We start from the raw sequence: 27,869 nt of genomic DNA, 5'->3' as shown, positions 1-27,869 counted from the left end.
GCGAGAGATTTTCAGGGATACCTTTGTAAACACACTCCACCAGAACCCCTAGATATGGATCGGTTCCTGACGTTTTCTGTATAGCTGATAGTTATTGAGTCCCTGTACAAAGTGAGACATTAAAAAAAAAAAAGGATCTAAGAAGGATGAGGAAATAGGAGGGAGGGGGAGAACATCGGGTGCTGCAGCTAAAGTGGAAAAAATCAATTGACATCAGTTGCAACCAAATTTCAGCAGGAGTCCGTTTCCCGGCACTCCGAAGAGGTCAACGTGTAAGCTATCACACACCGAAATAATAAATAAACTCAATCAAAAACCTCTTCCTCCCTCCCCCCACTGGAAAAGTGCTTCTCTGTAAACTTTTTTTTTTTTCAGCCCGGTGGAAATACATGGAGTTCCTGGCAAAAGCAGCGAAAGGAAAAGGAAATCAGACCAAATCCATCCTGAACTGTGTGGGGTTTTTTTTAAGTTTCCTCTGAAGGGGAAAAGCGTTCGTTTCCACATCTCACTTTAACACATCCTCGGTGCTGCTGGGGCATCTGAGCTTTCATTTGTGAATCAGTTTGCACTTGAAATCTCTCTCTGTTTGCGCTGGACTTTACTTTTGCAGGCTGCGAGGTTCCCCCTTTGACTCCTCAGGGGAAAAGGATTTAAAAGGAGCTAACTGGTTTCATTTCAGCTCTTTTGAAACTCCAAATTCTAAGGAGTGGAACCTTGGAAATGAAGAGAGTTTTCACGCTGTTGCTCTGGGTATGGATCGGGATTTCTCCTAAGTCAGGTAAGAAGGTTACAGCGAGATTTTGAGGGCTCTGCCACTGGCTTCCGCTTTCATTTGGAACAAAGATCCTAAATTAAACAGTAGGAGTCTTGCAAAGGAATGGGAAGGGGATGAGTTGAGTGATGCAGATTTTTTGTCCCCAGTCCCAAGGCTGGTGGTGCTCGTGCCAGCTTGCCACCTACTGGAACTGACACATAGATCTGCACCGGCAGAAGGCAAAGGCGGCTCCTTCCCCGTGAACCAATGCAGATCCGAGTACTCATTTACAGCCCTTTTTTTGCGTGTGTTGAATTTGATGCATTGCACGTAGTGACAGTTCCAATTAGTCAGTATTCCTTTTCTTGGAGGCAGTAATATGTGTATAGCTGGGGAAACAACAGTGGTGGTGGCAGCTGCCTCTGTCTGAGGCAAGGACATGTGACAAAGAAAACCCCAGAACCCGTTCTCAGGGCATTCTATCTGTCTCCCTCCTGCCCCATCTATGGTACGATTGATGCCCCATTTTCTGTTTTTGGGTTGATACCTACAACTTTAGACAGTTGAATATCCCATAGGAAAGGTGATGTGGTGCAGTTTTTGTAGCTGTACTGGTTCTGGAGAAAGCTGGAGACGTAGCAGGTTAAGGTACCAACAAAAATATTACAGTATATTAGATCTGCAGATGGCACAGGTCCTTCTGGGGAGGATTTAGCTCCCACATTTCCAGTAGTACTGTGAGGCAAGTTACATTCAAGTGCAGTAGGTATTTTTCTGTTGTCAGAGGGCTTAAATTCTAACCCCCGGATTCTATATATTTGAAAATGCTACCAAGATGTGTACGCAAATTAATTGGTTAACGAGCTCTTAACCATCAATAATTGGGTGCCACCAACCAATATTGATGTTAATTGGCACTCATTAGAATTTGCGCACACATCTGGCTGTGCGCTATTCTAGAACGCATGGTGCCTATCCCAAAAGTGAGCGTGCCCATGGGAGGGACATGTGCACGAACAATATAAACAGAAGAACAGGAACCCTCGCAGTCACAAAGACAAGCCAAACACAACAAAGGTGACAAAAAAGTAAAGGCTAGATTCTATCACTTTGTTGTGAGTTATTTTCTTGTGGATTAGGTGCACTAATACCCAGTTCAAAAACATCCGATGAAAGACTCCTGATGCAGGCCATTGTGGCTGAAACACGACTCGTGTCAAGTCATTGGATGTTTCAAAAAAAATACCTTACGTATCTGGAGCATAGTCTAGCTTTTACTTTTTTGTCACCTTTGCTGAGAGGGGCATGTCAGGGGTGTTCCGAAAAATTAAGCACATTGTTATAGAATACTGGGTCAGCGCACCTAACTAGGGGGTCCTTTTACTAAGGTGCACCAAATAATGGCCTGCTCTGTTGTAGATGCATGTATTGGACGTACACATGTCCATTTTTCAGCGCGCCTGCAAAAAAAGGCCTTTTTTTTGGGCCGAAAATGGACGTGCAGGAAAATGAATAGTGGCACGAGTCCATTTTGTGCCTGAGACTTTACCGCCACCCATTCACTTAGCGGTAAGGTCTCACGCATTAACCGGGAGGTAATCACCCGCGTGCATACAATGCTGATTACTGCCGGTTAGCGCCACATGCCAGAAAATATAATTTTCCCAGCACACGTACTGGAAGTGCGTAAAAATTGAAATTATCACCCAGGCCACGCGGTAGCTGGGCAGTAGTTCCAAATTAGCACACTTTGGGCGTGCGTAGGCACCTACGCAGATTAGTAAAAGGGACCTTAGGGCACCAGTGTTTACATCAGGTTTCAGCAGGCAAAAGTCTGGTGCCCAAAGTTAAGTGTGAAAATTAGTGCATTGTGCGATTCTGTAAAGGATATACCCTTTATAGAACAATGCTTAGTTCTGATTTTTTCGGTCCTGATTTGTGATCATCATTTTTTGAATTCCCCCCTGTTTGTACCTGAGGCAATGGAGGGTGAAGTTACTTGCCCAAAGTTGCACAGCATGTCAGTAGGATTTGAACCCAGGCTTCTCTGCTCTAATCACTAGGCTACTCCAGTCATTTTTAGAAGCTGTGAGATTTTTCTGCTACCTGGTTGTCATCAAGTCAACTACTGTTGGCTTGTTAGCTATTAAGTGCAGTACAAATCACTATGCTTTGGCTACATATCATTGAACACTGGTTGTCATTGGTCACTAAGGGGGTAATTCTTTTTTATTATTTTTTAACTTTACAACTTTAAATCAAGCACATCTTGACATTAGAAAAAATATTCCTTATAACAGCAATAATTAGACCATATAATAACATAAAAGAAAACTTGAATATAAGGAATATTACACAACTAGACTTAAGAAATAAGGAAATCTGAATGGGGGAAGAGCCCAGAAATACTAGTTAAGGAGAATACTCTTCCATAACCAGAACAAGAAAATTAAAGAAATTTATTCTCAAAAAGATTGCATTTACCATCAAATGAGCTATTCAATTCACATTATAGATGGGGGGTAGATAGCAATATTGGGGTATGAGGTTTCCATGCATCCAGGAAATTCTTAAACTGGTCTGGATCCCAAAACACAAAAGTTTGAGCCTTTAATTTTGCAAAACATTTACATGGAAATTGTACGAAAAATGACTGAGGAGGTAATTGCATAAAGAAGATGCCAACATTTCTGCAGCAAATATGCATGTAAGTGGGTAGAAAACTGTCATACATGTACATATGTATGTAAATGCCAAAAATGAGCTATTCAATATATATGCACATATCTTCCATAGTGCGTACTTCACAAGTGGGTATACACACATGCAGGGGCGTAGCCAGACTTTGGCAGGAGGGGGGGGTCCAGAGCCCGAGGTGAGGGGGCACATTTTACCCCCCCTCCTGGCACCACCGACACCCTCCCCCTGCCAGGTACCTTTGCTGATGGGGGTCCCCAGCCCCAGTCAGCCGGTCCTCTTCGGTCTACGAGTCCAGCACGTTCGCTGATCTGGATTCTGTGAGTCCTGACGTCCTGCACATTCCTACGTGCAGAACGTCAGGAGTCACAGAAACAGAATCCAGATCAGCAACACACTGGAGACCGGTGCTGAAGAGGACTTTGGCTGGTGGGGGTTGGGGATCCCCGCCAGCAAAGGTACCTGATGACGGCGGCAGGGGGTCGAATGTGGCAGGGGAGTGTCGGTGTCAGGGGAGCCTTGTAGCGCTATAGAAATGCTAAATAGTAGTAGTAGTAGTAGTAGTAGTGTCGACAGCAGGGGGGGGGTAAAAGCAGGGGTGCCAGGGTTAAATCTGTGGGGGCCCATGCCCCCGTGGCCCCACCTAGCTACGCCCCTGCACACATGTGTACACACTGGGCAGAGTGAGGGTGGGACTCATGTGAAACATAGAATAGGTAAAGTTACTTTCATATTTCCTGAATCTAGGTGCCAGCATTTGCACCAGCTCCATGACTGGTGTAAGGTTATGCTAGTACTCATTTAGGGCCCCTTTTACTAAGCCATGTAGGCGCCTACGCGCACCCACCGTGCACCAAAATGGACTTGCCGCCCGACTACCACGTTGCTCTTGTGGTAATTTCATTTTTGGTGCGTGTCCGATACGTATGTCTGAAAAAATAGTTTTTTATTTTCTGGTGTATGTAGCGGATGCGCGCCAAGTGGCATCTGATGCACGTAGGTCATTACCGCCCAAATCCTTTACTGCTAGGTCTATGGCTGGTGGTATGGTCTCAGACCCAAAATGGCCGCACAGCAATTTTGATTTTGCTGCATGTCCATTTTCGGGAACAAAAAAAAAAGGTCTTTTTTTACAGGTGCGCTGAAAAATGATTCTGTTTGCGCCCAAAACCCATGCCTACACTGCCGCGGGCCACTTTTCAGCGCACCTTTGTTAAACGACCCCTAAATGTCTACTTTCCTTTATAGAATAGCCTCCAAATAAACACCCTATAGGTGCCCATTTACAAAATGACCCCCCCCTGAAGTCTACTGCCCTTTCCTTGAATAGCCAGCAGATGGGGCTCCTGTGCTTGCAATTGTGTTGCATCCTTCCATGGTTGAAAGAGTGCGCATCTGCTCTCAGGCATGTCCTCTGACAGGGGGAATTCCCATATTCTGATCCTCAGCATTTATCCATCCAGTAAGAAACCTTCTGTTTCCTCACTGTGTTGTTCCTGTAATCTGCTGAGTAATGAAATTAGATATAATGGTTCCTCTTTATATCACAACAAATTTGATTCCCATAATGGCCTGTTTTATATAAGCATTTGACCAATGCCAATGCAAGTCTAATGAATACTGTACTGGAATAGTTTTACAGGACATTATTTTATTTATTTATTTATTTGTTTGTTTCATTTGTATCCCACATTTTCCCACCTATTTGTAGGCTCAATGTGGCTTACATAGTGCCGGAGCGGCATTTGCAGACTCCAGTGTAAACAAATACAAAGTGATGTTGTGGTAAGATAAAGTTCATGTGGCACAGCCACATTAGAGAATCATATAATGGAAGTGTTGTGTTATGTCCTTTACGTATTTTAGTATTAGTGTGCTGTAGAAATCGGCATTTATGCTCGCTTGGTAGGGTATGCCTTTTTAAACAGGTTAGGTTTTAGTGATTTCCGGAAGTTTAGGTGGTTGTACGTAGTTTTCAAGGCTTTTGGTAATGCGTTCCACAGTTGTGTGCTTATGTAGGAGAAATTGGATGTGTAGGTAGATTTGTATTTGAGTCCTTTGCAGCTTGGGTAGTGCAGATTTAGGTACGTTCGTGTTGATCCAGATGTGTTTCTAGTTGGTAGGTTGATCAGGTCTGTCATGTATCCCGGGGCTTCGCCATAGATAATTTTGTGAACCATAGTGCAGATTCTGAAAGCAATGCGTTCTTTGATTGGGAGCCAGTGTAGTTTTTTGCGGAGGGGTTTTGCACTTTCAAATTGTGTTTTTCCGAAGATAAGCCTAGCTGCTGTGTTTTGAGTGGTCTGAAGTTTCTTTAGTGTTTGTTCTTTGCATCCCAGGTAGATTCCATTGCAGTAGTCCACCTGGCTTAGTACCATTGATTGTATCAGGTTGCAAAATGTTTCCCTTGGGAAGAATTGTTTTATGCGTTTGAGTTTCCACATTGCGTGGACCATTTTCTTTGTTGTGGATGTCACTTGGCTCTCTAGTCTTAAGTTGCGGTCTATTGTAATGCCGAGGATTTTCAGGCTGTCTGAGATAGGGAGGGTATAATCTGGGGTGTTGATAGTTGTTGGGTTTTCCAAGCTGTGTTGGGATGAGAGGATGAGACAGTGTGTTTTTTCTTTATTGAGTTTTAGCTGAAATGCATTTGCCCAAGAGTCCATGATGCTCAAGCTGTTCTTCATTTCGTTGGTGATTTCTGTCATTTTAGATTTGTAAGGAATGTATATTGTGACATCGTCTGCATAGATGAAGGGGTTAAGGCCTTGCTTAGATAAGGACTTGGCTAGTGGGGTCATCATTAGATTGAAGAGGATCGGTGATAGTGGTGATCCTTGTGGTTCTCTGCAGTCTGGTTTCCACGGTGATGATATGATTGAGTTTGATTTTACTTGATATGTTCTAGTGGTTAGGAAACCCTTGATCCAGCTTAGTATGTTTCCACCAATTGAACTTATCTTGTAATCTTATTACTATGTTATGGTTTACCATGTTGAATGCACTAGACATGTCGAATTGGAGGCGGAGGATGTTTTTGCCTATTGCTATTTCCTGCTTGAATTTGGTGAGGAGAGTGAATAGTACTGTTTCTGTGCTGTGGAGGGGGCGAAAACCTGATTGCGATTCGTGTAGTATTGAGAATTTGTTTATGTAATCTGTAAGTTGTTTGGTTACCATGCTTTCCATCAGTTTGACTGACGACAGGATGGATGCTACTGGATGGTAGTTAGTGATTTCATTGTTTTTTTTCTTGGTGTCTTTTGGTATCGGGGTGAGTAGGATATTGCAATTTTCCTTAGGGAAGAGACCTTGCTGTAGTATGTAATTTAGGTGGGATGTGAGGTCTGCTATGAAGTGGTCTGGGGTGGATTTCATTAGGTAGTTGGGCAGGTATCCAGTTTACAATGGGTGTTTAAGAACTTACTGATCGCCTGTGCAACTGTATCGATGGTGAGGGGAGGGGGGGAAGTTTAATTACTTTAACTTGCTAGGCTTGAGATTTTCTTTACATTATACAGATTTTTGTGTGTATGAGAGAGAGAGTAGTGTAAATCACATTCATAAGAGCATTTCTCTCTTTCAGAAAGAAATGTTTGAAGGTGGCTCTACTTGTATCATTGGCAGAATACATACATTTTCACTAGCTTTGAGCCTGGGGTACTGTGATTAGGCTGAAGGAATACTTTCAACATAGATCTAGGTGCACACCTTTGAGCAGGTGGGCATCTCTACATTTTCCTCATGCAAGTCTTGTTGTATACAAACATGACATCTTGCCTACAATGAAGCAAAATTCTAAACAATGAAAGGGTTACTCAAAAGCATTAACAATCTCTAACCCATTTCCATCTTCAGCATCCCTATATATAAATTAAAAATTACTGTGTGAAAAGAAGCTCTTCAGCCCTTTGTGTGACTGCCTTGTAACTCTGAACTTAGTTTACTGGTTAAACTCACTTTCACAGGCTACATCATTGAGCACTGAAAATGAAATATAAAGTACATGATGTGTCCTTTCCATAGCCATTATCAACAATCAGTTGATATCATTAAAGAATAACTGTTTGATAACATCAGTACAGAAGGAACACATCCCGATCTTTATATTCCATTTTCTATACACTGAAATTGAGCTTTTGGGCAGCACCCCCTATCTAAGTTTGAGTTTCATTCAGGTTAATCTACCCATGTAAAAATGTAACCCCTTGCCAGGGTAAAAAAAAGAGGCTGGTTCATGAGTGGGCTTTCAAATTTACCACTCAGCATGCAATTCATCACTAACTGGCTAATTCAGGCCGTACAAATGGGAGGCCTAAATTTACTTGCTCAAAATTTGAACAGGTATGATATTCAGCCTCAGAATTAACCAGGCAAGCTGCAGATGAAATAATGTCCATTCAGTGATAATAAGGTAAATGTACCTGGTTATTTTAGCCACTCATAAGTACATAAGTATTGCCATACTGGGAAAGACCAAAGGTCCATCAAGCCCACCATCCTGTTTCCAACAGTGGCCAATCGAGGTTACAAATACCTGGCAAGGTCCCAAAAAAGTACAAAACATTTTATACTGCAGGTTTTTGAACATTGACTCCAGAATTTCTATAGCTTAACCCCTAATTGGTGGAGCTATTGCTTCTATTACACCAAAGCAGGACAGAACCTCTACGTCAAATCGTCCAAGCAAGCAAGAGTAGAGGCTGAACATAAGATGAATCCAATGCTGTAGACAGTGTTAGAAAAGTCTTTATTACTGCTGATACAGAAGAACCCGACACGGTCCATGTTTCAGCTTCACAAAATGCCTACATCAGGGGTCTTGTTAGTATTCCAAAAGATGTCCGTGTACCCATTATGAGCAGACCCCACCAGGGAAAGCAGAGTTGGTTTCATACTTGAACGAATGCCTTTGGGCTGTTTTGTTTGCACTATATTTCTTTGAGCTGATACCTTTCAGCGGTTTTGGATACACAGAGCATCTGTTGGACTACTAACAAGACCCCTGATGTAGGCATTTTGTGACGCCGAAACACGGACCGTGTCGAGTCCTTCTGTATCGGCAGTAATAAAGAATTTCTTAACACTATCTCCAGCGTTGGATTCGTCTTTTGGTCAGCCTCTGCCATTGCTTCTATACCAGACGTGCTGGTTTTAGTTTTAGCTGAGATGTTTCCTCTCAGTCTGTAGCACTGGAAATCACACAGCAGGCAGCCCATTTCCAAAATGTAACTTCTGTAATCAGAGAGACCTTTTCAAAGCCACACATCCCAAGTTCAGTCTTTGATGTATTCTCAGCTCGGAATGCTTCTCCTGCTAACCAGTGAATATATCTATATATCTATATCTATCATGTCTAGAGATAGAAATAGATCAAACTAGACAAAATCTTCAGTGAACTTCCTTGTAAATAACTAAATGATGAGCTGAAACTCTAATATTCTTACAAAATTTCTCACCCTGAGGCTTATTCAAATCGGCAGCAGACAAATTTTCTAAGTGTCAGCTCTTCTTAGACTCCAGTATTATTATTGGTCAAAACCATCCATTTTTATCCAAAAATAGTATAAATGTTTGAAGGCACTTAGCTTCACTCTCTGCCCAACGGGGCTCTCCATTTCACTCTTGCATCAAGCTTCGTCAGAGGACTAAGCTCTTTCTAATCTTATTCTTGTGCCACAGTCCTTTCAACATGGCATCCTCTGACTTTGAAAACGCCAACCTTTAGGAGAGCCACATTGGGCAGACAGTGAAACTAACTGCCTTCAAACATTTATTTTTGCATAATAAGTGAAGCTAAGTGCCTTTGAATGTAAAATTGGTTCCTGAATATGGATTGAAGAAGGTAGCTGTGCCTTTAAATGTAATAACTACTTTTGAGGTGAAGGGATGCACTGAGTATTAACTGAAATTATTAAATTATTAAAAAGTTACTAAAATAAATTTAAAAAATGGAGGGTTTTGACCAATCATAACACTGGAGTCTAAGAAGAGCCGGCACTTAGAAAGTTTGTCTGGTGCCAAGCAAGGACTTTTGAGGTCTTTTCCACCATTAAATAATGAAATTAATTAATTTGAATAAGCCTAACAGTGAGAAATTTTGTAAGAATATTAGAGTTTCAGCTCATCATTTAGAGACAGAAATAGACATATATCCCTGGATTCTATATATAGCACTCCAAATTGCACATGCAAACCTGGGCATGTGCCCAATTTATGCGCAATCCACCAAAATGCAAGATTTTCTTATGTCATACTGAGTTTCTGTTCCAATAACTATAGCATTTTATAAATCATCTCAATTTTACTAAACGAGAGGAAAAGACTTCAGAAGCTCAGATTATATGCCCCCACTTGTCATATAGGACTCACCAGACTTCCTCATAAGTCTAAAAAACATCTCTCTTTTATTTATATTGTCTTAAAACATTATTTTTTTCTATTTTTTTTCACTGATTAAATTGTATTAAGATTTCTTCTGGAAAAGGTCACTGATCTGGGTCGGTGCTTGGCGTGCATATAAGTTAAGTATAAATAAAAATAGAGAGGATTTTTAGACTTATGAGGAAGTCTGCTCAGTCCTAGTGGATTTTTCAAGCGCCATATATAGAATCTAGCCTAATAAGTACAAAAGAGGAAGAGGTGGAAGGGTACAACGATGGAGCTGGTGTTCGCCTGAACAAAATTAAGGTGTTGCTCCTGATGAAGCCGTTGTGAAACAGTATACTCTGTCGAGCATGCCACGCACCAATCCAGATCAGTGACCTTTTCCAGAAGAAATGTTAGTACAATTTAATCAGTTAAAAAAATAGAAAAAAAATGTTTTAAGACAATATAAATAAAAGAGAGAGGTTTTTTAGACTTATGAGGAAGTCTGGTCAGTCTTAGTCCTATATGACAAGGGGGGGCATATAATCTGAGCTTCTGAAGCCTTTTCCTTTTAGTAAAATTAAGATAATTTATAAAATGCTATAGTTATTGGACCAGAAACTCAGTATGATATTAAAAAAATCTTGTATTTTTGGTGGATTAAAGATAGTTCTTATAGCAAGATTATAGCCAGTTCTATGGTTTATGTGTACAATTTAATTGAGTAATGAGCCAATTATCACTAATAATTGGGTGCTAACAATCACTTACTGCCATTAATTGTCAACAATTTGGATTTACGCAGGCATCTTGCTAAGCGCTATTCTATAAAGATACACACATAAATCTTTTAGCGTGCAACTGGAAAGGGCCATGGGAGGAACATGGGCAGGACAGGGGCATTCACTAAAGGTACATGCAGTATTATAGAATTTGGGGGATTCACGCCTAATTTACGTGCAAGGATTTATACCAGGTTTCTGTTGGTGTAAATCCTCGTGCCTAAAGTTTGGTGCGGTTCGTGGCACTGCGTGCTATTCTATAAGTGGCGCTGAACATGGAGCACTGTTTATAGAATAAGGCTCGCACTCATTTTTTTGGCATCCAAATTTGGGTGCCGTTTATAGAATCTGGCCCATACTGTATATAGATATACATAGATACACAGTGAACAAAAAAAAAGGAATCTGTGCATTTACCTCATCACATGGGTTACAATGCACTTATTTAAGTCAAAGTTTCAGTAATATGCAGAAATATATTGAAAATAAGACACTAACAATACACATTACCACACCCTAATGCTGTTTTGTCACATTTTTTGAACAAAACGTAACAGTTGTCCGGTGTACATTTAGCAAAAATGTATGTGATCTTTTTCAATTAGTAACAAACATGGAGCTACTCCTGCAAAGTAAATGGTATCAGTCACCAAATAAAATGTCCTCCACAAGAAGAGGTGCACAACACTGTCTTATTACAGCACCAATCATGTGTTGATCAAGTTCTTCCCATACAGCCACTGCCCTTCTGACTTTCTCTTTCACCATTGGCCAGTCCAGATCACGGCTATCCAGCAAATCCATTTCTCACAGCTCATTTTGAGGGATGAACAATGGCTTTCTCAAGTCTTCTACATTTATTTATTTAGATTTTGTTCACACCTTTTTCAGTAGTAGCTCAAGGTGAGTTACATTCAGGTACAGTGCAATGGAGGGTTAAGTGACTTGCCCAAGATCACAAGGAGCAGCAGTGGGATTTGAACCGGCCACTTCTGGATTACAAGACCGGTGCTCTAACCACTAGGCCACTCCTCCACATTGCTAGTAATCTTCTATGGACTTTTCTTCCATGAACTTGTCCAATCCTCTTTTGAACTCATTCTGTTGGTTGTCTTGACAACATCTTCCAGCAACAATTTCACAACTTAATTAAGTTCTGTGCGAAAATAAAGTCTATAATTTGTTTTCAGTCTGCTGGCTATTTGTTTCATGGAGTGTCCTTGTTTTTGTATTGTTTGAAAGGATAAAACTATTGTTCCCTATTTAAACATTCCACCCCGCTCATGATTTCATAAACTTCTATAGTATCTCCTCTGTCAGAAGAGCCCTCACTTGTTTATCCTTTCTTCATAATGGAGCTGTTCTAGCTCTATCATTTTTGCCACCCCTCCCTGAAACGTTTCTAATTCTGCTATTTCCTTTTTGAAATGGGGTGAAGGTGTGGTTGCACCAGTGGCGTAGCTAAATGGGGCCATGGCAGCCTGGGCCCCCTCACATTTCCTCTGGGCCCCTGGTTTTGCTGGCAGGGGTCCCTAACCCCCACTAGCTGAAGCCTTGTCCAGCGCTGGTCTCTGGCACCGCCATGTTGCTTGCCCTGCTGTTTCTTCCCCCTCATGTCCTGCATGCTCCTTTTAGTGAATTTCTCAGTTTCACTAAAAGGAGCAAACAGGACATGAGGCGGGAAGAAAGAGCAGGGCAGCTGCACTGGAGATCTGCATTGGAGAAGGCTTCAGCTGGTGGGGGTTGGGGACCCCCACCAGCCAAGATATTTGCTACAGCAGCGGGTGGGGAGGGAGCGCCAGGACAGCGGGGGGAGCGGTGGGGGAGCGGAGGAAGTGGCAGGGGTTGGGGGGAGTGGCAGGGCAGCAGTGGGGTGGCGAGGCAGCAGGGGGAGCAGCAGGGCGTCGGGGGCGGCGAGGAAGTGGGGGGTATCGGCAGGGTGAAAGACCAAAATTGCTCCCTACCTCGGGCTCTGGCCCCCTCCCACGGCAAGGTCTGGCTACGCCCCTGCCCTGGGTTGCACCAGGGACCTACAAATAGGAATAAAGATGTTCTGAGTTCTGTTCTCCATCCCTTTTGAACAATCTCTAACATTCTATTTGATATTTTAGCAGCTGCAGCACACTGGGCTGAACATTTCAATGTAATGTTCCCATTGACTTCAAGATCTTCCTCTTGGGTGGGATTCTTAACTCAGAACCCAGTATTTTACACCCATAGTTGGGATTATTTTTCCCTATTGTGCAGTTGCCCACATTAAATGAGTGGAGTGGAATGGGTAGATGTGAATCGCTTGTTTACTCTTTCCAAAAATACTAGGACCGGGGGCACACAATGAAGCTACAAAGTAGTACATTTAAAGCAAATCAGAGAAAATATTTCTTCACTCAATGTGCAATTAAACTCTGAAATTCCTTGCCAGAGATTGCAATAAAAGTAGTTAGCTTAGCGGGGTTTAAAAAAGATCTGCTTAGTTTCCTAAAAGAAAAGTCCATAAGCCATTATTAAGATGGACTTGGGGAAAATCCACTCCTTATTTCTAGGATAAGCAGCACAAAACGGATTGTACTGTTTTGGGATCTTGCCAGGTACTTGTAACCTGGACTGGCCACTGTTAGAAACAGGATGCTGGGCTTGATGGACCTTCAGTCTGTCCCAGTATGGCAATACTTATGTGCTTATGTAAATTTCATCTGTCATTTAGACACCCAGTTTCCTAGGCATCCTTTTAATTAGCTGTGATAAGCATTAGCATGAGCTTACCACAGCTTAAAAAGGTTACTGCAAGGACGTGCTAAGGCATTCCGCTGTAAGTTCCAAATATGCGCATGTAAACCACATGCAAAAAAATATTTTTACATTTTTTTGCAAGGAAGGCTGTGTGGGGGCAGAGATTGAGCATTTCTTTGCTGAACACATGAGTATGCTCTCATTGCAGTTGCACGCTAAAACATGGCTTTTTCAACAGGCTTATTCTCCTTAGCTTGTGGTAGGGGGTGTCTGTGTGGGACAGCTTACTCTTTTAAGTTTTATTCTTTTGTTTGGATTGAATGCAGTTTCTTTCTTATTTCAAATTTGGAGTTCTTTTCCTTTTTCTGTTTTAGTGTGTAAACCGCTTAGCTCTTCTGTGTCAGATAAAGCGGTATGGTAAAAATAAATAAATAGAATACTACCAAGGTACACCTAAACACACCAACTTATGCCACCCATTGGCATCACATAATTTGGCACGCCAAATTGGCTTTCTGCTAGTATTTTATAACAACTTTGGTGCATCCATAAAGCCATTATACAACTGCTGTTAGGTGCATCCTATTACGGCACCTCTGCTGAAGTAGGAAGTAGGGAAGGGACAATGGCCAACCAAACACAAATTATAATCCAGAGGTAGGTTGCAAGCCAAATTTAGGGGCCCTTTTACTAAGCCACATAAGCAAAATGGAGTTACCGCCCAGCTACCATGTGGCTCTTGCAGTAATTTCATTTTTGGCGCACGTCTGATACGCGCATCTGAAAAATATTTTTTCTTTTTGGGCACGCATAACAGACCCGTGCCAAGTGGCATTTGGCGTGCGTAGGTCATTACCGCCCGGTTACCGCATGAGTCTTTACTGCTAGGTCAATGGCTGGCGGTAAGGTCTCAGATCCAAAATGGATGTGTGACAATTTTCATTTTTCCACACTTCCATTTTCGGCAAACATTTTAGAAAGGCGTTTTTTACAGGCGCACTAAAAACGGATCGGCGTGCACCTAAAACCTGTGCCTACACTACCGCAAGCCATTTTTCAGCATGCCTATGTATAAGGGACCCCTTAATAGATACTTTGATATCTAATAAATTTGCCTTGCAACCTACCTCTGGACTGTATTTGCTCAGCCATTGCCCCTTCCCTACTTCTTTGTTTTTTCCAGACCTGTTCTCATAGGGAATTGACCTTGGACATATACTGAACTGTTGCCACAGTGTTATGCTCTAAACCCATCAAGACCCACTTACCTGAACACCAGCACTAAGGTGCTTATAGGAACTTTTCTTTCCCTAACCACACTGACTGCTCTGCAATGTTTACTTTCACATCTAATTATTTCTTTTTGATTTAATTTTCTTACCAATAGACTCCAGTTAAATATATGCTTTATCTTTTCAGATATATTATGCTTTTGCCAAGTTTACTAATAAGAGGAAACTGTAGTAATTTATGAGACCAAACGTAACTTATTCCTTATCTTTTAATAAAATGTGTTATTCCGAATGGAATGTGGGTGGAAACAATGAATTATCACATTCCCAGCTAAGGGTTTTCATGTTTTCTGTATGTAAATATATTTCATGCTGGCTACAGTAAGTCATGTTGGCCAAGGACACTTTTGAGCTTACCAGTTTGTCCAACATATGTCTTCAGAATATTAGCGCACAACTTGAAAATAAATACCTGAAAATGCCATATTTCCTGGGCACACTGGAGATGGGATTAGTACACGTGAAAATCCTATGTTAGCACGTGCTAAGTCCATTTCTGACTGCCCACATACCCCTTAGGCTCTTAAGTTTGGCTAAAAATAGGTCACAAATTTAGGAGCCTACATTGAAGAGCTCATCTTTTTATTTTTAATATCAGGGCTGTCATTTTTTGGAATGGTTGACCTTATGTTCCTGAAAAATTCAAACAGTAAAATGCTCAGGAATTTTATTTGAAACAAGCAACAAAACCCGTTTCATGAAAAATGAAACAGGCCCTAGGAAAGCTCTCGTCTAAGCGATTTCTCCTCTCTCCTCTGCCCTCCCCTCCATGTCCAGCGATTCTCTCCTCCCATCCATGTCCAGCGATTCTCCTCTGCCCTGCCCTCCCATCCATGCTCTGCGATTCTCCCCTCCCCTCCCCTCCATGTCCAGCGATTCTCCCCTCCCATCCCATCCAATCCATGTCAAGCAATTCTCCTCTGCCCTGCCCTCCCCTCCATGCTCTGCGATTCTCCCCTCCCCTCCCCTCCCCTCCATGTCCAGCGATTCTCCCCTCCCATCCCATCCAATCCATGTCAAGCAATTCTCCTCTGCCCTGCCCTCCCCTCCCATCCATGTCCAGCGATTCTCCTCTGCCCTGCCCTCCCCTCCCATCCCATCCCATCCATGTCCAGCGATTCTCTTCTGCACTGCCCTCCAATCCCATCTATGTCCAGCGATTCTCTTCTGCACTGCCCTCCAATCCCATCTATGTCCAGCGATTCTCCCCTCCTCTCCCCTGCCATCTTCTCCTTCCTGCCACCCTTCCTTTAAACCATTCATGTTACCACAGGTCGCAATGACGGCAGGCTCAGCTCGCATCGCTTCCAGCGTTCCCTTCCCTCTCAGGGTCCCGTCTTCCTCTGATGTCATTTTTATTTCCACGAGGGTGGAACACTGAGAGGGAAGGGAACGCTGGAGGCAAGCTGATGTCAGCTCATTTGCATGCTGTTACGAACCCAGCCATCCATCCAGGGAAGCAGAGTGACCAATTATTATAAAATGAATCTAGATACAGAAACAGTGACTTGCATTTAGTATAACAGAGGATGAAGAATGGAGCTGGTGAAGATGAGGGAATGATCACAAAATCAATATCCCGGTGCCTGCTCAGAAGAAGAGATTTGCACTACATTCTCTCTATATGTCATTCTGTAGGTAGTTTCCCATCGTTTATGAAGCTGCTGTCGAGTGAAGGAAAGACCCTTCTCCTTCTTGAACTCCCTCTAACCCATATCTCTGTCCATGAAGCAGGACAGATGTGTCTCACTGGTGCATCCCTTTCTCTGCATGCCTTCTGTTTGCTGTCGTATGTAACGCACAATAATTGAAAACCCATTCCCTCTGTTTCACCCGGAGTCTCAGAGCACCGCTGTCAAAGATTAATTCTGTAATACCACAAAAATGGACTCTCGGTTTGCTTCATGTTTTTCGTTACTTTCTGCTGAGGTTTGTAAGATGTGTCCACTGCTGCTACCAGCAGAAAGGTGCGTGCAGAGTTATAGAATAGCACCATTCCCGTGCCCAAATGCATTTGCACCAGGTTTCAACTGTTATAAATACCAGTTTAATTTGCTCCACCTGAAGAAGCATATAGAAATGTGATCCCGCATTGGGGAGCAGTTGAGCATTACAACTGGTGCCATGGCAACCGAGTTGGCTCCACATATCATGTGATTTGATTCTACTGATTTTAGTGATTTCAAGATTATGTGTGAGCAGCCACACTGAAATATGATGACTACAGTGGATGTACAAGCTTTCTAATGAGGAGATATCCAGAGATTTAAAAGAGCTGCATTTTTGAGGTTAAAGCTGTGGAGCAATTCACAAGGATACGTTGCTGGATTTGGACTCTGTCTTTAGAGTTTATAAGACAGTTTTGTTGCCATTTGAATCCTCACATTGGACTTATTTATTTGACATTATTCTTTTCAAGAAAACCTATGACTAATCTCATACGCCACTAAAAACTCACCTATGCCAAATGTCCTGACCCACCATAGCCCCGATCCCAATGTCAGGAAGCCACATTGAACCGAAACTTGTTTTTGGATAACTGGGGGACATGAGATTGGATGAATAAATAAATATAAATAAATAAATAAATTTAAAGAGAGCACATATTGGTGTTCACGGGATTATGTGGTCTGACTGGTATGAGTGAAAGGTTTGAATGAGTTTAATGTGGATTGTATACGTTATAAGTGTGTTATTGCTCCAGTGTTTGTGCGAATGAGGTAAGAAGGTGGTGAGAAACCCATGAGAAGTCATGAAAAGCAGTCAAAAGGAAGCCCCACAAGCAGGAGCATCCGGGCCAGATGAGCAAAGACATGAAAGCAGAGGCTTTTCCAGCTGAGGGATGTAAGGCAGCAACTATCAAAGCAGGAGGCCACCAACCCCAGGCAACAGGGCGCCCAGACTGAGATGCTTTTGTAAACTGGCCATGGCCATTTTGCTCTGTCCTCCTAAAGTCTATCAACAGCGAAAGCACCTCTGCAGGGTTAATGTAACTAGAAAATGATAGAAGCTGAGACTTTCTCTATTAATTATCTTCATAGAGCTTAGTAAAGTGCAGGTTCCAGGGGGTTAAAAGAGCTTACATTCCAGCAAGTCAGGTTCTGAAGTTGGAGAGAGTAGGGATCAAGGATTTAACCAGCCGATTGTGTAAGCAAAGGGAATTTAAGGATTAAGCAGATATCCTCATCCCTCAGAGCAGGGCAGGCTTATCCCCAGCCTCCTGAATGGACAGTAAGACTGGAAGCCAACCTTGGCATTAATTCTGCAGTCCTCCCCCATTCAAATGGGATCCCCAAAGGGTTAATAAAGGCGTGAGTGGTCCTCATGCCAGGCACCCTGTCCAGATTCTCGCTGGTGAAGGTCAGCAGTGGTCCATGGGAAAGGAAAAATTGGCAGTCGGGCCGGATGTCCTGCATTTCCCCCTCTTCCTGCAGCTGCCAAAGCCACACTCTTTATTTAGCCCTCCTGACGGACAGGAGAAATCTAATGGCAGAATCTGTCACCGGCTGATAACAGCAGAGGGACCCCTTTGGTGATGAGCAGTCAGTTCTGTACAGAAGTAGGAGCAGCTTTCAATTATTTGGGGAGGGGGACAGTGATAGCAGAAGCATGGAGGGAGGATCAGTCTGGCAAGCTCAGTATTTTCCAAATGATCTTGTTGTTTTGAGTAGTTGTACCTGTTTATGTTCTTAAAACAATATGAAAATGTTTTTGCTTACATTGGAGATGACAAATGTTTGTTATGTTCTGTTGAATCCTAAACAAAGTGCTGGATGGAGAGGAGTAAGAGGCTGAGAGCTGGAAGAAGAGGATAGAGGGATTATCCACAACTTACTGGAACAAAATGATGCTTAGGGGGTGCTGCTGGCCTGAGGTTTCTGGTGTAGAAGTGACATCAAACCTAATGCTCAGAATAGTTTCTTATAGCAATGACATAGGACACTTGTAGATTCCAAATTCTGAGAGATAGCCAAGAAATCCACTAAACTCCAGGAATTCTACCCAAATATAAAAAGGGTTCCAGAGGTGATCCGGGAAATTTTAGACCAATGAGCCTGACATCAGTGCCGGACAAAATGGTAGACTATTATAAAGAACAAAATTACAGAGCATCAGGGGCATAGCCAGACTTCGAGGTGGGAGGGGGCCAGAGCCCAAAGTGAGGGGGCACAAAACACTTTAATGCATTTTGCGGTAGCTTGTTGGAGCACGCTAACTGACTTAACGCCCTTTTGTAAAAGGTCCCCATCAGTTGCTTCTGTCTTATATGTTTACACCTAAAAAATACTTACACAAGCATACATCACACATCATCTGACCTGATAGACATAGGATATTATTTAAAAAAAAAAAAAAAAACATTTCCAAATTCAGTGTTGCTTGAATAAGGCTCATTTGCTATATAGAGAGTGCATGCAAATATATTTGCTTCAGAAAGTCAACCAATATACCTGTAGCTGTCCCCACACATAACTTACCAGATAGCTGCTTCCCTAGTCTCCAGCTATTTAAAAGGTATGTAGATTCTTTCTCTGTTCCACACCCCCAGCTGAGCAGTTGCCAGTACCACAGTGTCACTGTTCCAAGAACTGGATGTGAATGCTAGAAACTCCAGAGAGCAACCCTGAGCTCACAGATGATCACAACTGAATTATTCATTCCTCACTTTCTATTAAATCAGTTTAATTCAGTTTAATCATTCTCTGCCTTCTATTAAATCAGTTTAATTCAGTTTATTCATTTCCTGCCTTCTATTCACTTGGTTTCATTAGGGGTTGATATTCAAAGAGATTTAGTTAACCGCTGACCGGTTAAATTGCTTGGTTGGGGATAGCCGCTAATTTTCAGTGGCACTTAGGTGGCTATCAAGCTTATTTTCGAAAGAGAAGGGCGCCCATCTTTTGACACAAATCGGGAGATGGGCGTCCTTCTCACAGGGTCGCCCAAATCGGCATAATTGAAAGCCGATTTTGGGCGTCCTCAACTGCTTTCCGTCGCGGGGACGACCAAAGTTCATGGGAGAGCGTCGGAAGTGTAGCGAAGGTGGGACTGGGGTGTGCCTAACACATGGGCGTCTTCACCTGATAATGGAAAAAAGAAGGGCATCCCTGACGAGCACTTGGGCGACTTTACTTGGTCCATTTTTTTTTACGACCAAGCCTCAAAAAGGTGCCCGAACTGAACAGATGACCACCGGAGGGAATCGGGGATGACCTCCCCTTTCTCCCCCAGTGGTCACCAACCCCCCCCCCCCCCCACCCTAAAAAAAACTTTTTAATTATTTTTTGCCAGCCTCTCTGCCAACCTCAAATGTCATACCCAGCTCCATCACAGCAGTATGCAGGTCCCTGAAGCAGTTTTAGTGGGTGCAGTGCACTTCAGGCAGGTGGACCCAGGCCCATCCCCCCCCCTACCTGTTACACTTGTGGTGGTACATGTGAGCTCTTCAAAACCCACCAGAAGCCCACTGTACCCACATGTAGGTGCCCCCCTTCACCCTTTAGGGCACCTAACCACCATACCATACCATATTCAGGAAATCTAGATCGCCCCAACTTGACATTTCGTCCTTTAGATTGTAAGCTCCTTTGAGCAGGGATTGTCCTTCTTTGTTAAACTGTACAGCACTGCGTAACCCTAGTAGCGCTCTAGAAATGTTAAGTAGTAGTACAGTTGTGGGGAGTGGGTTTGGGGGGGGTTTGGGGGGCTCAGCACACAAGGTAAGGGAGCTATGCACCTGGGAGCAATTTGTGAAGTCCACTGCAGTGCCCCCTAGGGTGTCCGGTTGGTGTCCTGGCATGTCAGAGGGACCAGTGCACTATGAATGCTGGCTCCTCCCATGATCAAATGGCTTGGATTTGGTCGTTTCTGAGATGGGCGTCCTTGGTTTCCATTATGGCCGAAAATCAGAGACAACCATCTCTAAGGACAACTATCTCTAAGGTCGACCTAAATTTTGCGATTTGGGTGTCCCTGACCATATTGTCGAAATGAAAGATGGATGCCTATCTTTTTTTCGATAATACGGGTTTCCCCGCCCCTTCGCCAGGATGTCCTGCGAGGACGTCCTCAGGAAAACTTGGGCACCCCTTTCGATGATGCCCCTCCACGTGCTACTGAAATTTGCAGTTAGCACTTATCTCAAACTGGCTATGTTGGGGGCATTCTGGGGGTGAAATCATCACTTGGCCACGTGTTGATATTCAGCACTGTAAAAGCACTGTGGCTGTTAGTTTCATTGTTCATTAGCTGTTGTTTTGCTTGGAAGCAAAATGCAGTCTGTCATTATTTAAATTATATTCTGGCTTGGATACTGTGGGTTTAGCAGAGGGCTGCAGGCTGCTAGCTCTGACAATTCCCAGCAGCCCTCACTGGTTCACATTCATACAACCAAGCTTGAGCTTCGGCTGCAGTTTCGGTTTCGGCTAAAAGCTTTCAGACAGTTTCGGTGGCAGTTTTGCTTTTGGCGAAAACTGAAAAAAACATTTTGGTCAGCCTCTAGTTAATTGCTAGTAAAGCAATTAAGTTGCACATGCATCTTAGGAATGCACCCAAATTTGGGTGCCATATATAGAATCCGGGGTAGTAATCTGTACACTGCTTGTAGGTGTCCTCAGGACATGGTTTGGGCAGAGTGGAGGCAGAAGCTGAGCTGCTGACTTTAGATGAAGAGAAACAATTGGTGAAAATCACAGAAAAATATTTACCCTGAAAACAGCTTATAACAGTGGAGGAATTGACTGCGCCTTTTATTTATTTATTTTATTTATTTGGATTTTGCTCACACCTTTTTCAGTAGTAGCTCAAGGTTTGTTACATTCAGGTACACTGGGTATTTCTCTGTCCTGAAGGGCTCACAATCTAAGTTTGTACCTGAGGCAATGGAGGGTTAAGTGACTTGCCCAAGATCACAAGGAGCAGCAGTGGGGTTTGAACCTATGGACTTTTCCTTTAGGAAGCCGTCCAGACCTATTTTAAACCAAGCTAAGCTAACTGCCTCTACCACATTCTCTGCCTTGACATGTTCTCTTCATTGACTGCAACTGAACAAAATCTGCGCAGGTTTTTAGGGCAGATATAGAAGTCAGAGAGCGTTAAATCTCTCCTAGGCATTTTTGAAGAGATCAAATTTTAAAATGAAAAAAAAAAGGCACTGCACATGCAACAGTCTCTGCAATATCAACTGTAGCTAGGTGTCCATTTATACTGACTGATGCATTGCTGATGTAGTGACTACAGGTGCACCATGAGGCAGGTACTGGCCCAATTAAACAGCTGGAAGTCCCAAATAAGGGAAGCAAATTCTGGTTATATTCTTAATTTGTTTTTGTTCTCCAGGATTTCCCCAAATAAATGACTGCCCCAATTAACAGGTGTCCCAAATAACTGGAATCTATTGTATAATGTTTTCCAGTGGCATGCATACACATTATAAAAATTTCTTCCACTGGAGGAGCACTTTGAACTAAATTAGCTTATTTTACAAGCTGCGGTAAGCACTAGCGCATGCTTACGGCAGCTGAAATGAGTTTACCGTGATTTAGCAATCTACGCTCACAAACCATGCACTAAAAAACAAATTTTATTTTACTGTAGATGGGGCATGTCTTGAGAGTGGAAAGTAGGCATTTCTGTGCTAATCAGTGCAGCTGCGTTGCTACACGCTAACTGATTACCGTGGGATTAGCGCACAAGCCCTTATTGCCTACAAAATAGTGTTGGTAAGGGTTCATGTGCTAATTGTTAATAATGGCTGAGCACTAATGCCAACATTAGCATGTGGACATTAATTCAGAAAATAGAAAATTGATCATTTTCATGCTGCGGTAGAAAGGCCTCAGCGCACGGGAAAGACCTGCATAAGGGTGTCCTAAGGTCACTTTCTACTGCAGCTTTGTAAAAGGAGACCTAAGTGAAGAATTGACTCTTTGAGTGTATTTTACTTCAAACTGCTTTGTTTTCTGGAAAAATAGATTTGAAACGTTCCATTTGTTTTATAATATATCAGGGGTGTAGCCAGACCTCATGCTGGGGGGGGGGGGGCACATTTTAGTCTGCCACCCCGCCACCTTGCTGCTCCTCCTCACCTCCTCGCTGCTCCTCCTCACCTCCTCACTGCTTCCCCTCACCGCCTCGTCGTTCCCCCCGCCGTACCCCACAGTAGCAAATACCTTTGCTGGTGAGGGTCCCCAATCCCCGCCAGCCAAAGTCTTCTTCAGCACTGGTCTCCGGTTCGCTTCCCTGCTCTTTCTTCTTGCTGACATCCTGTGCGCGCTTCTTTACATAAAGGAACGTGCAGGACGTCAGGAGGAAGAAAGAGCACAGGGCAGGGAACGAAGCATGCCGGAAACCGGCGCTGAAGAAGGCTTCTGCTGGCGGGGGATGGGGACCCCTGCCAGCAAAACCAGGGGCCCGGATGAAATTTGGGGGAGACCAGGCCCCCGTGGCCCCACCTAGCTATGCGGCTATGCCACTGTTATGCTATACTGTACTGTGTTTAGTTAATTTTGGCCTCGAGGGGGATTAAAGTCACATTAAGGGTGTGTAAAAATATCACCTCCTAGGTTCACAGGGATCAGACAGACTTTATTCAGAGAAGAAAATCCACAGATCTCTTATTGAATTAGAGTGCAATGCACTCTCATACAGGGTGAGATTGGAACAGGACTATTTTAAGTTTAGGCTACAGCTTTTTCTTAGATTATTTATGGGTATTAGATTATTATAGCTGAACTATGTATTTTTGCTTGGTTAGCTTAGAGATGGACTAATGAATGCGATTTTTGTTATTTTTATCTTGTGATTATGTTTATGGGTTACTTTATGGCTTGTATTTTGGTGTCAGCAATAGTTTGTTGTAAATGGCTGTGGGCATTCAACACATATGTGGTTTATAAAATACACTTTTTTTCTGAGGGTCCTTACATGAATTAAAACATTGAATGAAAATTCATGGGAATTTCGAATAGGTGCTTACAAATACTGCAATTCTGCATTATCTACTATAGGACCCATTGCATAAAATGGGTCCTGTGCTAGATAGGGCATATTAACTTTTAGTAAATTACTACCATAATTGGGAGCCAGTTAGAGCTTGTAAGAGGTTGTAGTTGGAGAAATTTAGTTTTGAAACATTTGAATTGTAGTGAATAAATTGGCAGTCCAACTTGAACTAAGAAGAAGGGGGTATACAATAGGTTTGTGAAAAGTGTTAAAGCAGAGAACTGAGGTTGTTTTGATGGCAGGCATAGCCAAAGGTGGGTCTGGAAAGACACAACCTATAGAAACAAACAGGCAATGAAAACAACTCTTCAAAACTAAATACCTACAACTGGCCTCTCATTAGGGAGGTCCTACACAAAGAATTTATTTGGGGATGACTAAGGGGGGAAATTATCAAGCTGCATTAGGGCACTATCCCAAGTTATTTGCTCTTATTGGGAAACAGGATGCCTAACGGTAGTACTGCAAGACTACCACTAGGATTCCTGGTACCATTTTGTTAGAAGGCACTGGCAAGGGCAGGCAGGGCCGATCTTAGCAATTGCGGGGCCCTGTGCAGACCAGTTTAGTGGGGCCCCGTGCCCGCCCCACCCCTGCCTGCACCCCCCCTCCTGTGCCCGCCACCATAAGTCATAATTTATCAGAGTTTAATAGGAGGTTTAGAGCTCTCGGAACCCCACCTTATCCCGTACCTTGATGTGCATCCACCACGTTTCAATAGACAGCAGCAGACATTTTCATATCCCATCAGCTGCTGAGCCCAGAGCCTCCTCGCTGCTGCATCCTGCCATTGCGGAAGCAGGACATGACATCAAAAGGGAGCGTGACGCAGCAGCGAGGAGGCTCTGGGCTCAGCAGCTGATGGGATATGGAAATCACTGCTGCTGCCTTATACTCTATACTGACATGTGGATGCACAATAAGGTACGGAGCAGGGAGGTATTCCGAGACAGGAGGACAGACTTGCCAGAGATGTGGGGCCCCTAGGAGCGTGGGGCCCTGTGCGACTGCCCCTGTCGCCCATGCCTAAGACTGGCCCTGAGGGCAGGAGCTACCATTCCTGCCTGAAACACTAGAAATCAGGGATCTTCTGTAACATAGGCCCGGGGCAGGGGCTATGGGAGGGTGGGGGCTTGGGGGAGGAGGGTTACTACTTGCAGGGCAGACCTCTAGGGGGCCCATAGGGTTGGGGAGGCTGTTTGGGCCAGCACAATGGAACTTGATGAGGGAGGACCAAGAGGGGCATTCTGCCTAGGAGGGCACTCCAGCTACCTTTTTTAACACTGGATGCTGGTCCCTTTAAGAAATGGCCCAATAGCATCAGGACATGGCTTCAGTGGTATAGCCAGGAATTTTTGAAAGGGGTGTGACAGTGAGATCTTCCAACCGTGAGTCTTCTGGCTGCCTCTCTGTGTATTCCAAGCCTCATTCTGGTGCTCCAATAACTCTCTCAGGGAACGTCAAGCCTCATTCTGGAGTGCCAATAGCTCTCTCAGGGAACTTCAAGCCTCATTCTGGTGCTTTCAGTGCATTCCAAGCCTTACTCTGGTGTCCACACTGAGGGACAGGTGATGCGTATGCAACAGATGCACCTTGTACAGATACGCTACTGCATATCTTAGTAGCCAATGTTCCCAGGCGGAACAATAATACTGCTTAAATGCAGCATTATTCTTTTACCAAAGGAGTCAGCAACCTGCAGTACTGAGATACCACAGATTGGTGACTCCCATGGTTAATCACAATGCCATGATTAAAAACCATGGCCATGTCAAGAATTTTTAAATTATAGTTCAAAGAAATTCTGCCTTAGCTCATAGTTTTACATATTTTAGATTATTAGTTTTCTTCCCCATCCCCCATTCCTTGTCTCTTCCATGTTCCCTTGGATGATTCCCATTTTTCTTAGGGCAATGTTTGTAGCATGTCATATGTCCAATGAACAATTACTTATGTGCCCCTGAAGCAAGTCAGAGTGCCAAAACAAGTTGGACTTAGCTTTGATTTGAACACTGACTCTCCTGTTATGAGTTCTGTGTGGCTCACTTCCCATTGGGCTTGTGTGTTTTATTGTACTTGGGTTTTTTTTAATATTTATTGAATGAAGCTTTCTTTGGTCATCAGTAGCCTGACTTTCCTCCACTTTTTCCCCACATATACTCACTCTTTCCATTAGATATTTCTTCTTCTGTATACACCATTCAGATTATTGACATCTGTAAATCCAGGGAACAGTATTATGAAGTGCATTAATGATAAATCCTGCTTCCGCAGCCTCTGTCAAAATCAAGGCCTCAAAATCAACATTCATTGAATTACAAAGGTATATGTTAAGGATGCCCCCCATCCACATTCTTTGCCCTGGTCATTGAACTCATTGCCCTGCATAATCTATTACAGGGGTTCTCAACCCAGTCCTCAGGACACACAGAGCCAACCGAGAGGTAGGTGTCGTCTTTGAGTAATCATCAGGGTAGCTTTACTCCAGCAACAGCCAACCTGGTGGTCTAACTGGAGATCTGAGTCACTCAGCCAGTCTTGTAAAAGAATAAAACTCTAGGTAGACAGACTGTCACGGCTGTTGCCAGTCTGCCAAGTTAGGTTTCCTAAGAGGGAGCTCTACCTCTCTTATTCCAACTGAGTATCAAGCAACATTGACAAGTTCATTTAAGTCCATCGTCATATATAGCCTCAGGTATTTAAATTGCTAGGCTGCCATCCTAAAGGAGAAACTGGACTTGTTCCAGTTATTCCTTTTACTTATAAACATGATTTTGATGGCAGGAACCAAGAAGAAATTGGATCTCTTTCTCAACGGGTGTGGTAGAGAGGCTAAGGAGTTAAGCATGAACTACAATAGGTCATCTGCATTAAGTGAAATTTTAGGTTGGTCACCCTTGACCTCCAGAGCTGAACTTTGTTTATGTTTATAGATAAGGAGTTCTCAACCTGGCCCTCGTGACACCCCAACCAGTTAGGTTTTCAGGATAGTTACCTACAATGAATATGCATGAGATAGCAAATTGCTGGTTCCTGTTGGAAACTGAAATGACTGGTTAATTGAGCAAAATGAAGCAAAAATGATAGGCCTGGGCTTCATCAGTGTATTTTTAGAAAAGCCCCCTCATGCCCCATGGGTCCTGTTCTTCAAAATGATGCCAGATGACCCAAAACCGAGACAGTTTTGAATTGTTTCCGTGCCACAACCAGCACCATTTTGTTGCATGACAATAATTCCAAATAGTGTTGGCTGGTCCCATTTTGAAAAAGAGGATGAATAGCAAAAGAGTGACTGGAAATCGTTTCTACACGTAAATATGCCATAGCAAGGAAGGGGAGAAAGGGAGCTAACCACAAGTTTCCTGGGGTTTTTTAAAAACAATTAGGTGGTGCCGTGGTGGAATTCTTCAGTGGGAACTAGGGGTGGGGTCCCATTTCTGAAAAGAAAATAATAAAACAACCAAAATGTATTTTATTTTGTTTTATTTCATTGTCAAGGCAAAACAGGACATTTTCTGGAAATGTTTTGTTGCATTTCTAGCAAAAGCACATCCCCGTATTGCATTACATTACATTACACAGGACTTATAACCCACAAATACCATTTTATAGTTCACCAGCGGGTAACAATTCAACATTACATAATACTCATAATAAGTCATTATTATTATTATTAACATTTGTATAGCGCTACCAGACGCACGCAGCTCTGAACACCTGACACAGAGAGACAGTCCCTGCTCGATAGAGCTTACAATCTAAAAATACAGACAAACAAGACAATTAAGGGCGAGGAAAGTACTGGGTGAGAAGGAACAAGGATAGGGGAATTGAGTAGTGGTTAGGAGCCAAAAGCAGTGGTGAAAAGGTGGGTTTTCAGCATAGATTTGAAAACAGGTAAAGATGGAACTAGGCGTACAGGCTCAGGAAGTCCATTCCAGGCATAAGGTGCCGCAAGGGAAAAGGAACGAAGCCTGGAATTAGCAGTGGAGGAGAAGGGGGACGACAAGAGAGATTTGTCTAGCGAGTGGAGATTACGGGGAGGAATGTAGGAGAGATGAGAGAGGAGAGGTAATGGGGGGGCTGCAGAATGGATGCATTTAAAGGTCAGTAAGAGAAGTTTGAACTGTACGCGGAAGCGGACAGGGAGCCAGTGAAGTGACTTGAGGAGTGGGCTAGTGTGGGAAAACGATTTTTGGCGGAAAATAGTCGTGCCGCAGAATTTTGAACAGACTGGAGAGG

At 43.2% G+C, this 27,869-nt stretch overlaps 1 protein-coding gene across 1 annotated transcript in view; it reads left to right on the top strand.

Moving 5' to 3' along the window:
- The first annotated feature begins 525 nt into the window (after window positions 1–525).
- The window catches only part of FLT4 (fms related tyrosine kinase 4), a 241,440-nt gene continuing 214,096 nt past the window's right edge, over window positions 526–27,869 (top strand). The window contains 1 exon segment of the mRNA XM_030212922.1: window positions 526–778. Within this exon segment, the coding sequence (XP_030068782.1) occupies window positions 721–778 (58 nt within the window). The 5' untranslated portion in view covers window positions 526–720.

Source organism: Microcaecilia unicolor, chromosome 8 (assembly GCF_901765095.1).
Source record: "Microcaecilia unicolor chromosome 8, aMicUni1.1, whole genome shotgun sequence".
In the NCBI taxonomy this organism is placed as follows: domain Eukaryota; kingdom Metazoa; phylum Chordata; class Amphibia; order Gymnophiona; family Siphonopidae; genus Microcaecilia; species Microcaecilia unicolor.
The sequence above is the reverse complement of the archived record's forward strand: the minus strand, read 5'-3'. Positions and strand labels throughout refer to the sequence as shown.